General features: G+C 38.6%; 2 protein-coding genes across 2 annotated transcripts in view; both read left to right on the top strand.

Annotated features, from left to right (window-relative positions):
- The first annotated feature begins 1,975 nt into the window (after positions 1-1,975).
- On the top strand, positions 1,976-5,639 carry LOC129765997 (phenoloxidase-activating factor 2-like). The gene is made up of 5 exons (XM_055766459.1): positions 1,976-2,137; positions 4,318-4,403; positions 4,464-4,496; positions 4,556-4,964; positions 5,029-5,639. The coding sequence occupies exons 1-5, from the start codon at positions 2,048-2,050 to the stop codon at positions 5,557-5,559; spliced, it is 1,149 nt and encodes a 382-aa protein (XP_055622434.1). The 5' UTR covers positions 1,976-2,047; the 3' UTR covers positions 5,560-5,639.
- Positions 5,640-14,449: 8,810 nt separating this feature from the next.
- Positions 14,450-14,767, top strand: part of LOC129765499 (phenoloxidase-activating factor 2-like) — a 38,241-nt gene continuing 37,923 nt past the window's right edge. Inside the window, exon 1 of the mRNA XM_055765887.1 lies at positions 14,450-14,663. Coding sequence (XP_055621862.1) covers positions 14,574-14,663 — 90 coding nt within the window. The 5' untranslated portion in view covers positions 14,450-14,573. The remainder of the gene's footprint in view (positions 14,664-14,767) is intronic.

The following is a 14,767-nucleotide window of genomic DNA, read 5'->3' as shown; positions in this document are numbered from 1 at the left end:
TCTGTTACAGCTAAAATGCTAATGAGCCTAAAATAAACAAAAGGGATAAAAAAAAAAAAAAAAATCACAAAACCAAATGTATTTGGTCACAGTGTTACATGGATAGAAAACATTAAAACAAACTCTTTCACATGAACGTAATTTTAAATTCTCAGAGGAACTGGCAGATTATTTTCAGTAACGATTAGATATTTCCACATTTTCCTCGATACTGGAAGCCCACCAGTGGTTAATGCTAACTCGATAACCATCTGTTAATAGCACTTGATTGAAACATATTTGGTCACAGTGTTACATGGATAGAAAACATTCAAATAAACTCTTTCACATGTATGTATTTTTAAATTCCTAGAGGAACTGGCAGATTATTTTCCGGATTTCTCGAAGCTGCACGGCATCCCAACGGAAAGAATTCCGTGCGTGTATGTGTGTGTGTAGCGGCTGCTTCGATGGTCACCTTCTCTTCTCCCGAAGGATCGGCTTCTCTGTGCTCCCTCACAGTTTCAAACAAACTGCTTACGTTTCAGGGCAGATCTCGATCCTTCGCCGTCCAGCACCCTCAGCAACGATGTTGTCTTGTCGATGTCCTCACGAAAAATAAATGCGTCTCACCACCAGAATATCGCTAAAGTATGCTTTCTGTGCGTGATTGAATCGAGAGAAGGCGTGGTTTACGATGGCAGTTTGGAAGGCAAACTAGAGGGGAATGAACTCTCTGAGCTCGGAACTTTCGGCGACTGAGCAATAATCGATTGCGGGCGCATACAATATTGGATACGGAAATATCCTACTGATGGGGAAGAATAATCTTCAGAAGCTATCCTGTTAATTGCGATTGATTGAAAAATCACAAAACCAAATATATTTGGTCAGTGTTACATGGATAGAAAACATTCAAATAAACTCTTTCACATGAATGTAATTTTAAATTCCCAGAAGAACTGGCAGATTATTTTCAGTAACGTTTGGATATTTCCACATTTTCCTCGATACTGGAAGCCAATCAGTGGTTTATGCTAACTCGATAATCATCTGTTAATAGCACTTGATTGAAACATATTTGGTCACAGTGTTACATGGATAGAAAACATTCAATTAAACTCTTTCACATGAATATATTTTGAAAATTCCCAAAGGAACTGGCAGATTATTTTCAGTAACGATTAGATATTTCCACATTTTCCTCGATACTGGAAGCCCACCAGTGGTTAATGCCAACTCGATAACCACCTGTTAATGGCCGCGCGTGTATGTGTGTGTAGCGATGTCTTCCCAGAGAACCGTTTGTGGCATCACTCTCCTCCTGATAGATTCCCTTCTGGCCTAGGGTGCACAAACATGCTCTTGGTGACACCGTTCATCCGCGCTTTCATGATAAATAAAGAGCTTCACCGCAACAGCGACAACATGCTCCAATCGCTGTTCAATTAGAACTGAGTGGATTTCCGAGCGCCGCTCGCTTATATACCGATTGGTGATTTCAATAGCCTGTTTTGAAAGCAATTTTAAGACTATTGAAACAAGTTTTTGGATCAAAAAGTAACAAGTATATAACGCGTAGACATTTTATCTTTCGAATGAAGTGTTTATCATACCATTTCGTTCAGTTGTTTAGGAGCTATTAACGCTCAAAATCTCAGTCTCCGGCGTAACGCTTTCGTTTTCGAAACTTTGATTTTACACCCCGGTATAGAAATGAAAGACGTAGTCCTACGTCAAAAAATCATCGTGCAATATCACGATTGTTTGCTGCATTCTCTTCGCCATGATTATTCCAAGCAGATACAAGTGTGATTTATAATCAGGTGTGGAGAAATGAGTGAATGAATGTTTCCATACTTGGTTTCGTATTATCCAGGTTTGGTAAGTCCTGAAATTCCGGTGAATTTCCGCTGATAGCAACGAGTCATGAAGCATCTTTTGGGTGTGTTGGTTCAAGATTAATGCTCACGAAAGTGAATAAGATCGTTGAGCTGATCAGTCTGATCAGTCTCCCGGTGGCCCTCGAAGCGATCGTTAGTGGAATTGAACGGCTTGTGCTGTAGGAATGAAGTCGATCGGAGTTATACTTTTGATAGTTGGTTTATGCGGTCGGGGCTCCTACACTCAGGATGCTCCCGAGGAATTCGATGCCATGGTTAGTGAAGCAACAATAGTGAATCAATTTCTGTTTTTTTCTTGTAACGAAAAGTGTATGTATATTATGTTATCGTTTATGAAAATTTAAACGAATATGTTTGATACCGAAAATTGAAATACACTAGAACCCCGATTATCGCGATAGCGAATACCATGGTAAATATATAGCCTTCCGGGAATTTGTTAGTTAGTGGTAGACTCAAGCTAGGTGCCACTGATGTATACGACCTTCTAGATGAATAGTTCAATGATTTCTGTATTGATTAGACATAGTTTTCATCCTGAAACATTTTTTTTTCATGTTTGCACCTCATGTTTAGTCCCTTATTGCGTTATCCGCGGTAAGCTTGCCCGACTATTCCGCGAATAATCGGCACTCTACTGTATACTTGCGGAAGCAGTGAACGGGAATCCCGGCTGAAGTATAACAGTGATGTTCGTGGAACAATCAATAACAAAAGATAATCGCGAGCTGCTCAAGGTCAAACGATGTGCTCCTGAATTTCTTATTGCATGAATTATGTTTTCTTCTTCTCAATGAAAGCGACAATTTAATGTGTGGTTGGCCTCTACAGAGTTAGAACAATTAACCAGTGATTGTCTGCTTCGTTAAAATAATCAAATGAATAAAAATGAACGAATTACTTTTTTCCATCAATTAAAGGGGGGCCCTACTCTGGAAAGTAATAAAATAACGGATTTTCGTGAATTTGGACGTTTGAGTTAAAGTTATGTGCTGGGCCATTTTGATGATTGGTTAAGGAATATTTTTGACGTAGAATTACGTCTTTCTGGAAGGGTGCCAAATCAGAAAACAGGTCACGTTTTTATGAAATAAAGTTAACGTTAATAACTATTTTCACTGTGAACGAATTCTCATGATTTGCATACCAATCGAATCGGAAATTCTGTGAGATTTGTTTGATATGTTTGACATTACAATTCGCTAATTTCTAAATGGTTTGAATTCATTAAAACTGGAAGAACTTCCTTTTTTCCCATACATTTGTTCTGCCGATTTGTGTGCTAACCGTACCCGTATTTCGAATGCTTATAACTCGAACGTTTCTTAACAGATCGGAAAGAGGTTTGCATCAATTGATAGGAATGTTTCTACGCGTCTATCACAATTAATAAAATGAAATTTTTCATGAGATGAACAATTTAATAACCGTAAAATTTCAATCGTTATCTAAACGCCCTAACCTCCAAGGGTTGATTGGCCCGATTTACGGTTTCCCCGACACAGACTTCAAAATCTATGTATGTGTGGAAATCCGCTTTGCAAATTTACATGCATGTCGGGGGTATTTTTGTTCCCACCGAGCTGTGTTTCCCTAACACGGACTTCAAAATCAATATGCCTTGGGAAATCCGCTTTGTCAAAACATGCAAGTCGGGGGTATTTTTTCCCTCTGAGCTGTGTTTCCCTAACACGGACTTCAAAATTAATGTGCCTGGGGGAATCCGATTCGCAAATACATGCAAGTCGGGAGTATCTTTTGGTGTTGAGTACTTTTGTACCCGCTTGTCGTTGTGCAGACCGAAATATGTTTCCCTAAAACTTACTTTCAAACTGAGAAGCCTGGGAAAACCGTCATTTCAGATACTAGAGGTGAACTTTCGCGGTTCGAGAACTACGTAACCATGAGATGTGCGATAATTTCAGAGGGAAATGTAAAATATAATGATCGTTTAACAATCTTTTCGTTCACATATTTTGGCCCAGGCATTACATCAAAGTAAAAGGACGTTCATCAAATTTATTTGTAACGAAGAACATAATCTATTACAAAAATTTCGATGCATTCTAAAAATATATTCGAAGTGGTAAACAAGTGAATTGCATAATATAATTGCGTAGTTCTACGTCGAAAGTATGCGGTCGTGTCCTAGGTATAACCCCTTACAATTTTTTTCATCAAATATCATCCTCTATCACCTCTTGAAAGAATTCGGATTTTTCATGTGAGAAAGGTATTTTATGACTTAAAGGCGATGAAATAAAAATGAATTTAATTTTATATTCAAAAAACGAAAAAATATGTTTAAAAAACATTTTTTAACTCGATAATATACATTAGAGATTCGATTATAAACAGTGCAAATAAATCGGAGACTGTATATAACCGAGTCCGCTCTGTATTTCAAAATTCTTCAAATTGTCTATTCCTTCAGAAATGCCCAGGAGGTTACTGTGTTCAGAAACACCTTTGCGTAAACGGCTCAATCGAATTAGAAGGTGAAGGTCTCATAGATGAAAGGTAACCTTGAACGTTTGGTTAGATTGTTCTAGTACATTTCTGTATTGCTCACTATTACAGATTCGGTGCCGAAATTGAGCCGATTCCCGTGAAGTATGCTTGCCAGCTCCAGAGGCTAACAGATTCCACTTACGCGTTCCCTTTTCTTACAGATTAGAGGAGGAAGATGATGAATGCGAACACTACTTAATGAAATGCTGTTCAATTACGACGAATAAAACAAAAAAGGAGGTTCCTCAGGAAGAACCCACGGAAGCTTCACAAGAGCAAACACCTTTGCCACCAAGCTGTGGTCTAGGTTATGAAAATGGTTATAAGTATCATCTGGCAGATTCAACGGGGGCACAGTTCGCCGAGTTTCCATGGATGGTGGCACTCATGCATAATACGGAAGTACTGGATGAAAAAAGATTGGTCTATTTCTGTGCTGGATCGTTAATTCATCCACAAGTCGTCCTGACAGCGGCCCATTGTTTGCGAGAGAGGACCCAACCAGAAGATCTGGTTGCCAGGCTCGGTGAGTGGGACACGGCCACTGAGAACGAACCCCTCAAACATCAGGTTTGTCGAATGGCGTTCTTTATCGATTGACTTAGCGCCTAATATTGAATTTTGTACATAACAGCATTTCAACGTGAAGAAAGTTATTGTCCATGAACATTTCGTGCCAGCGAAATATCATAACGATATAGCGCTATTGATTCTGGAAAACCCAGCTGAGCTATCTCCACACATCAGGACCATATGTCTTCCTAATGGAGATGAATCGTTTGACGATGGCCGGTGTAAAGCCGCAGGTTGGGGTAAGAAGGAATTTCACGCCCAGGGAAAGTACGCCGAAGTGATGAAGAAGGTTGAACTTCCTATCGTTCCAAGAAAGAAATGTATTCAGCAATTACGAAAAACTAGACTCGGTGCGTTTTATCAGTTGCATTCCAGCTTCATATGTGCTGGCGGGGAAGAGGGTATCGATACATGCAAAGGAGACGGAGGAGCTCCACTTGCATGTCCCCGTGGGAACGGCGAATACGTCCAGACCGGTATAGTAGCATGGGGCATTGGCTGCGGAGGAAAAGATGTACCCGGGGTTTACGTTAAGGTGTCCAACTTTGTAGAATGGATTGAGAACCATCTTCAGCAGGAAGGTGTCGAATAATGTTATCGAGTGAATCTCTGGTACGAATATTGTGTTTAAATGAATTGACGAAATATATCAAATCGAGAACCATATGAGAAGCTTATATCTTTCATTTATTTCATTTAGACTCCTGAACATTTTCAGCAGTAATTGAGGCGGATTTAATCGAATGAAACGTTTGTTATAGTAATGCATCGAAATCCGGACGCTTAAGCGCTTACGAATATAACTTCAACTACTAAAAAATATTGACCTATCATAGCATGAAAAATTAGCGTTCCTATAGAGTTAGAAGGCGTTCATCTAAGTTATGAATCACGGAATTCCACAAAATCATGTTATATTTGTTCAAAATTTGAAATTTCTTTCATCGTGTCGTGATTTTAAATCCGAACACTTTTTTAATCATGCTTTGAAATCCTTTTGCTTTTAAATCCGGACACGTGTTTTCTTCGCAATTCTTTGAGAGAAATTATTTATTAATTATTGTAAACTTATTAACGGGTGCGTCATAAGTAGCGGGACTAAATGGAAACACGTTTGGTACAAATGTTTTTTATTAATTCAATTATTTATTGTATTTTCACAAGATGACCACAACAAGATGGCGCCATATATATATTTTCAAAATCCTATCAATATGGGTATCAAACAAAAGAGATTGACTAGTAGATAACGGTTATTTATGAAAAATGCAAATCCAAAATTTTAAAGAAATAGTTGAATGGTTTTTTTTGTAGAGAAATATACCAATGATACAGATAATGTACTAAAAACTAAAAAAATTAAATAAGTAAAAAACTCTTTTCAACTTCAATGGTTTCATTATGGTTAACACGTTGACTGCCACGTCAGTCACCGGTGACTGACAGTACAACATATGATAATAAAGGTAAATAATATAACAATATAAGCTCATAAGCATTCCCTTTCGAACAAAAATATTTTCGATGGTGCTAATACCTATAAAAATGTCCATCCAATCGCTAGAAAACCGTTGCACTCAACGTGTTAAATATAATAATAATATAGATTATGTACTAAAAGCTAGAAAATAATTAGGCTAGTAGCAGTTAGTAGTTATCACACCCTTCATTCTTCATTAATCTAGGGTATTGATGAGGCTAAAACAAAATCGTGGGGGGCCTGTAATGAAACAACTAACTATAAATAATGGAAATCTGACGAGGCCCATTTTGGATTAGCATATTTCATCAATAATTGTATTCTACTGATCAAGCCCTTTCATTTGATACTCATATTGATGGGGTTCTGAGAAAATATGTAATCCACCATTTTGTAGCGGCCGCCATCTTGGATTTACATTTTTCATCAATAATTGTATTCTACTAGTCAAGCCGTTCCATTTGGTACCCATATTGATAAGGTTTGGAAAAAATATATGTGGCGCCATTTTGTGCTGGCGGCCATTTTGGATTTGAATTTTTCATAAATAACTGTGTTCTTCTAGTCAAGCCCTTTCGTTTGATACACATATTGATGGGATCTAGAGAAAATATGGAATCAGCCATTTCGGATTTTCAAGATAATGAAATACGGAGTTTTATAATGACTGTAGAGATAAAGGTATGTTCCGATTTTCAGATCGATCGGTCAACAGAAAGGGGGTGAAATTTTCATTAATGTGGGACAGCGCTACAGACAAAGTTACAAAGTTACCCACGTACATACAAACGGTTCATTCAATCGACCCCGTCCTGTATACCGAAGAGTTTTGCAGTTTCCCGGATCGAAAATCTCTGCTCCACACTCCATACTCCATACTAAAGCTTCTAACATACCCTTATGCAACTTCTTCAATGAGAAATTTAATCGAAATATAAATGTCATGGTTTTGGCATGATATTGAATGTAATGAAAAAGTGTCCGGATTAAAAAGCGTCCAGATTCAGAAGCATCACTGTATATATTTCTTAGAAGCCCGCTTCACTTCATCGAATGCACTTGCCAATACTCGTTTCCCTTTCCTACACATAAGCAGAACTTAGCACGCAATAAGATCAAGTCACTACAGAAGCTACACGAACTTTCCAAGGCCATAGAATACTCAATATACGGTTCCAGAAAACGGTTGCAACAGAAACAAACACCCAGAAAAAGGAAAATTTTCGGAAAATCCTGAAGGAAGGTCGGAAAATTCGGAAAATTGAATTCCCACATGTTCGAAAATTACATAACGATAAGCGTTGTTAGTCCATTCGATGTTTGCGCTATCGAAATTGATCTTTGTTCGTAAGTAGAAATGGATTTCCAGGCGAAATAACGCATTACCATATCTTATATCTATCTATCTTAAATAAATAAGAATGTAAGGCAAAATCTGTTGGTAAGCGGAAAACCCGAAGAAGGGTTGTATTCGTCTCTTCCCGTAGATCAATATAGTGGGGAGAAAATTCGGAAAATTTTCGGAAAATCCTGAAGGAAGGTCGGAAAATTCGGAAAATTGAATTCTCATATGTTCTACAATTAGCTAAGCGTTGTTAGTCCATTTGATGTTGGCGCTAACGAAATTGAATTTTGTTCGAGAGTGGAAAAGGATTTTCAGACGGAATAACGCATTCCTATATCTTCTATATCCTATATCATTATAAACAAAAATGGAAGGCCAAATGTGTTGGTGTGCCCTAAACCCGAGGAAGGAATGGTTCGATTTGAGCTGTCTTTGTTTTGTAATATTCTCTGTGTCAAACATGTATTCCATGCAACGGAGAAACATGTTATTTCCAAATGCTTGAAGAATCTTGAACGAGAATTGTGTCTGAAAATAATTTTATATTATAAGGACAAATTTTTGTAGAAGTACTAGACAATTTATAGTAAAAGGAAATTGTAAAGGATCACAGGGTAATCAATCAATGAAGAGTTCAGTGATTGGACTCACTAACGTTCACTTAGTAAGAAAACGTGGATGTTTGAAAGTATTCAAATCAAAAAATCTATTTTGGGCGGGACGAAGTTCGTCGGGTGATGTTTTCCCGCGCCATTATGTTTTCCCGGGCCATTATAATTTTAGCCTACTAAACTTTTGACGTAGGACTACGTCTTTCATTTCTATATTTGTGTAAGTTCAAAGTTTCGAAAACGAAAGCGTTACGCCGGAGAACGAGATTTTGAGCGTTAATAGTTACTAAACAACTGAACGAAAAGCCCTTCATTCGAAGGATAAAATGTCTACGCGTTATATGCTTGTTACTTTTTGATCCAAAAACTTGTTTCAATAGCCCTAAAAAATTTAAATAGCCCTAATATAAGCGAGTGCCGCTCGGAAATTCACTCAGTTATGATTGCGCCACGATTGAGGTACGATCGCTAGAATGAATGAATGTTTCCCTAACACAGAATTTAAAACCATGGAGTCTGGGGAAATCGGCATGGTAAAATAGACGCAAGCAGATACTTTTGTGCTTGCTTGCGTTTCTGAAAATTGGAATGTTTCCCTAACACAGATTTTAAAACCATGAAGACTGGGGAAATCGGGATTACAAAATAGATGCTAGCAGCGGATACTTTTGTGCTTGCTTGCGTTTCTGAAAATTGGAATGTTTCCCCAACACAGATTTTAAAACCATGGAGTCTGGGGAAATCGGCATGGTAAAATAGACGCAAGCAGCGGATACTTTTGTACTCGTTTGCATTTTCCGTAATTCCGAAACCAAGAAGTTGGGAAAATAGGCATTGCAGATACATGCAAGTCAGCAGTACTTTTATACCCCCATTCATTTTTACACTCCGGAATTCGTTTTGCTAACACGGTCTTCAAAAGCGGGTAGAAATGCATCGCTTTGGCTCGGTTATTCAAGACTGCATTGGAAGATATCCCTCCATGTCGCCAGCTCATTGAACTTCTACGTATATCGTATGATGATTATGCAAAATGTTGATAACTATTTGCTGCGATAACGTTTTCCCAATACAGATTGGGATTTGTTTGCAATTGAATTTGTTTCATTTATTCACTAATTTAATCAATAATTTAAACAATACACATAAAAGATAGCTCTGCGTAGCGACGACATCGTACCCAATTAGGAACTTCTGGGGTACGATTATTGCTGGTTGAAGAAGCACAAATGATTACTAAGCCAACGGCAGTCCTACGTCAACCTTGCGGTTATATAATAGGTATAACCCATCCATAGTTTTTCTAAGTGGTTGTTTCTGTTACAGTTGTTAACTGCGGCGATTTATTCCGGTCACATCACTATAGGGGATGTGGGGGCAAAACGGACATGTTAAGAAGAACTTCAGTTATATCTTTGGAAACTCATGTTTCCCAAAACTTTGATGCAGTTTCTTGCAATTTAATATACAGTTTTTCTACCTAATTAGCCAAATATTTTACTAAAAAGTGTTTTCCAATGTTTTTTTCTAAAATTAAAACAGACCGAAAAGTACATGTACATGTATACTTTTTTTTTCGGGTATGAAACTCTCTAATTAGGGATTTCCTTTCCTCAGGGTCGTTTAACCTGCTTCCAGTCACTTGCAAACAGCTGTTCCTCCAGCAAAAAGGGGCAGTGTCGGTTTTATCCTTCTCCACAAGACCTACGCATCAAAGCCACCAACTACTCCCACAATCAACTATCTCTCAAAGGTTGAGCTATGCTAGCCAACTCCGCCGACCAATCGAGGACGAGGGCTGGCGACTCCTTTCGAGTCCGAAAAAACGGGAATTTTTAAAACCGCAATAGAGGAGATAAATGTAATATTCTTACAATTTTTTTCTTTTATTCCTTCCTTTTAAATCTACTCTTTAATTTTCTTCTGACCCTATCCTATTTTCCCTACCTTTTTCCTCTGGCCTAATTGTTACGTCACAAAATTTTATGCTTTTATACTTGCAGTACTTTTCGTGTATTCTTTCTCTTCTTTCTGTGTTCTTTCTCCGCGGTATTAACGGGAACCCCGCTGTAGCCACCAAGAGTTGATCGGATTTTTCTGGTTCCGGTATCCTGAATCGTCACCGAATAACAATGGCGGATAGTTCAGTGGAACGTCCTTTTTAGCGGATACCCCACTTGTCGAAGAAGAAAAACGAAATATAAAAAAAGGCCCGCTGAAAGGAACTGTCCAGCGCATTATTTCTTAGTCTTGATTCTCGCCAATACACTACTTTACCTTTTTTTCTCTCTTCCGGTTCTCTTCTTCTTTATAGCTCTTATCTTTTCTCTTATAATTTCTATAAATTAAATATTAAATTACTAATAATTCATTGGGCATTTTTACCCAGGGCTCACACCGTTCACTATTGGGCCAACTGTTCAAAAGCAACAGGCGGTGGGTATTTATGGCGATTTTTATTAAAACATATCCGTTATGAATAAATATATGTTGGAATTTGGGTAGAGCCCAAATTAGTACTTGGAACCAACGGTTACAGGTATAATGGACATGTAGTGGGGGTAATATGGACAGGTTTGTAATATATGAAGCGTAGAGGTTTATCGATCGCGAGAGGAATTATTTTATTCAACCAAGGTCTGAACTCATCACGAATGTCCGTTAAATGATGAAAAAATCGAATTAATTCACCTAAAAGGGATACGTGCTTTTCAGCAGTATAAACGGACAGATCCTCAACTATTTTGCTTTTGGTTCCAGTCAGCTTCTAAACAGTCCACATTTGGCGATTTGATTTCCATTTATATACGTAGGGCATTACTTAGGAATAGATTAAGCAGACTTTTCACAGTTCATCTCACTCCTACTGGCAACTGTCCGTTTTACCCCACCAGTACAATTATTTCAATAATTTAAATTTTTCCACTCGAAAATGAATTTACTTTTCCGTACATACCTAATATAAGGTTCCGGACAACGTGGTAACGAAGAAGGGAATGCTATTTTTATCCATAATACATTTCTGTAGAAATAAATTAAATTGACTTAGGCCCAGACCCATTCACTTTTTTAGCTTTTAGTACATTATCTGTATTATTATTATGTTTTATCACAATGAAACCGTTTAACTTAAAAAGTTTCTTTACTTTTTTATTTCCTAGTTTTTAGTCCATTATCTGTATAATTAGTATATTTTTCTAGAATAAAAACATTCCTCATTTTTTTTTAAATGTTTGATTTTGGCCTAATCAGATAATGATGGATTTCAAAAAATAACTTTTGTGGTGGCAGTCATTTTGGATTTGGATTTTTCATAAATAACTATGTTCTACTAGTCAAGCGCTTTGAATTGATACCCATATTGATGAGGATTCGTTGGAGGATGAAACAAATCATAACGCCACTTATTAAAACTATTGTAGTAAGTGTGCGAATCAGGTATGATTCGAAGAAAAGGATGAATAGACTCAAACTAGTGGAAGCCAGGCCAATTCAATAGGTTCAAATTCTAATTCTAGGACCCGTTAACATTTCCGCTAAAAATCGCCAATAAATAGCGCAGTTGAAAGGCGCTCGGAGCCAGAGAATTTGAACTCGGCGAGAGGCGAAGCACCAGTAGCTAGCCACGGAACAATCGACAATCGTCCCTTCGAGAAGAACTCAACGGCGAGAATTTCGCATCAACTCACAGCATCAGCAACAGCCAGCCAGCCAACCATCGCAAGACACGAACATACATTGTACAGGGTTTTCCAACTTTAAATGCCGAAAGTAAATTGAAATAAAACACACTTAGAATTCGAATTTCGATGAAACAAATTAAAGTTTGGTTTATGCCATTATGTGTGAAATACAACATCATTCAAATGTCCACCTAGGGCTTCTTCGCATATCTTGATCCGGAACAGGTAATTTTCGATGACTTTTCGGCACATATGGGGCGGTATCTCGGTTATAACCTCACGAATGTTGTCTTTCAAATGTTCAAGAGTTTGCGGAGAGTTGGCATAGACACGGTCTTTCGCATAACCCCACAAAAAAAAAGTCTAGCGGGTTCAAATCGCATGATCTGGACGGCCAATTGGCATCACCAAAACGCGAAATTATGCGTCCGTCAAATTTCGTTCGCAATATGGCCATGTTCGGTCGTGTTGTGTGGCACGTGGCGCCGTCCTGCTGAAACCACATGTCATCCGTATCCATATCTTCAATTTGTGGCAAAAAAAATCGGTTAACATGCGGCCATAGCGCTCACCATTCACAGTTACCGTCTCGCCGTCTTCATTTTCAAAGAAATACGGCCCGATGACTCCACCAGACCATAATGCGCACCAAACAGTGACTTTTGGCGGATGCAACGGCCTCTCAACAATCACGTGTGGATTTTCTGAGCCCCATATACGGAAATTTTGGGTGTTCACATAGCCACCGAGCTCGAAATGTGCCTCATCGCTGAAGAAAATTTGATGCGAAAATTCAGCATTTTGATGTTGTTGTTCGTTCACCCAATCGACGTATGCCCGACGCATTCCATGGTCACCACGCTCTAATTTTTGTACCAGTTGGGCTTTATATGGATGTAGGTGCAAGTCCAAATGCAAAATTCGCCACAATTATGTGTTTGACAAGCCCAATTGCTGAGCTACGGATCCAGTTTGTTCGAATTTATGCACTACATTAGCGATTGTATGCTCTGTAGGCCGTCCATGACGACCAAAATCCGTCCGTAATGCTCGAAAAACATTTGCCGGTTTTTCATCATTTTTATAGTATAACTAGCCAACCCGGCAAACTTCGTCCCGCCCATTTACTTGATTAATTCTCGAGTAATGCAGAAATTTGAGTTTTATTTGTATGGCAGCCACCCCTAAGAGAGGGGGGAGGGGTATCTAACCACCATAGAAACATTCATTGCACCCTAAAGTTTCCATATGCCTAATTTGGTTTAATTTGCTTGATTATTTCTCAGGTAATGCAAAAACTTGTGTTTCATTTGTACGGCAGCCCCCTCTAAGAGAGGGGGAAGGAGTATCTTAACACCATAGAAACATTTATTGCATCCTAAAACCTCCACATGCCAAATTTGGTTTCATTTGCTTGATTAATTCTCGAGTAATGCAGAAATTTGTGTTTCATTTGTATGGCAGCCCCCCCTTTGAGTGGGGGAAGGACTGTCTAACCATCATACAAACATTTATTGCACCCTAAAACTTTCACATGCCAACTTTGGTTTCGTTTGCTTGGTTAATTTCCGAGTAATGCAGAAATTTGTGTTTCATTTGTATGGCAGCCCCCCCTTATAGAGGGGGGAGGGGTCTCAAAATATCACGAAAACCTTCCCCGGCCCCAAAAACCCCTACATACCAATTTTCATGTCGATCGGTTCAGTAGTTTCCGAGTCTATAAGAATCAGACAGACAGACAGACATCACTCCATTTTTATATATATAGATTTAACTAAATTAACACGTTGTGCGATGCTAAAACGATCCATATTGTTAAATGGCAGACATTCAACTAACGATATGACGCTTTGGTTGACAGCTATGTCCAACGGTTGTCAGCGCAGGGCTGTATACTTTCGGAAGCCCGAAATGGAAAACCCTGTACAACGGGTAACAATTAAAATTAAAAACAGATACCTATCTGTTTTATGAGGATTTTGGTAAACCCTCGATCACCTCGAATGCGAGGAACCCGACCCTGAGAACACAGAGCCTCAAGCTCGAACCAGCCACACTAGAAAAAAGTCCTCCGATCTCCGTGGCTCAGACCAGAGGTCAAGGTTTAGAGGATGGTTCGTCTAAGCAGCAATACATTATAGGGAATATCGTATTTTACTTGTTCTTGGCGCTTGCATCAAAATTGAGAATAGTATTGTTGAGAATATAAAGTTTAGTTTTTTTTTTAAATTCGTGGATAATCGGTGATCTACTGTACCAATAAAAATGACACCAGCAATTATTGACTACATTGAGACGGCGAAGGTCCTCTGGGAACGACAGTGCCTTCGAAGAAGAATCAGAAGAGGCCGCGAGAAATGAATCATCCTCTGAATGCGGTAGTTCAATATTGAAGCTCACGAACGTTAATAAGTTGATAAGGCTGATCAGTCTCTCAGTGTACCTCGAAGGAACCGTTAGTGATATTGTGTAGCTTGAGCGACTAAAATGGACTTGATCAGAGTTGTGCTTCTGGTGGTTGGTTTATACAGTGGGAGCTCCCACGCTCAGGGTTCTTCCGAGGAATTCGATGCCATGGTTAGTGAAACAATAACAGTAAATCAACGTGCCATTTCTTTCTGTTCTTGTACTAAAGAGTGTGTGTATATTACTTATATAATACATACTGTTCATGCAAAGTG

Source organism: Toxorhynchites rutilus, chromosome 2 (assembly GCF_029784135.1).
Source record: "Toxorhynchites rutilus septentrionalis strain SRP chromosome 2, ASM2978413v1, whole genome shotgun sequence".
Taxonomy (NCBI): Eukaryota; Metazoa; Arthropoda; class Insecta; order Diptera; family Culicidae; genus Toxorhynchites; species Toxorhynchites rutilus.
This window is presented reverse-complemented; position numbering and strand designations above follow the sequence as displayed.

Coding starts and splice junctions, on each gene's coding strand:
- LOC129765997 (XM_055766459.1), top strand. CDS start 2,048: ATGAAGTCGATCGGAGTTATACTTTTGATAGTTGGTTTATGCGGTCGG. Junction 4,404..4,463: donor GAAGGTCTCATAGATGAAAG/GTAACCTTGAAC, acceptor TCACTATTACAG/ATTCGGTGCCGAAATTGAGC. Junction 4,497..4,555: donor ATTGAGCCGATTCCCGTGAA/GTATGCTTGCCA, acceptor CTTTTCTTACAG/ATTAGAGGAGGAAGATGATG.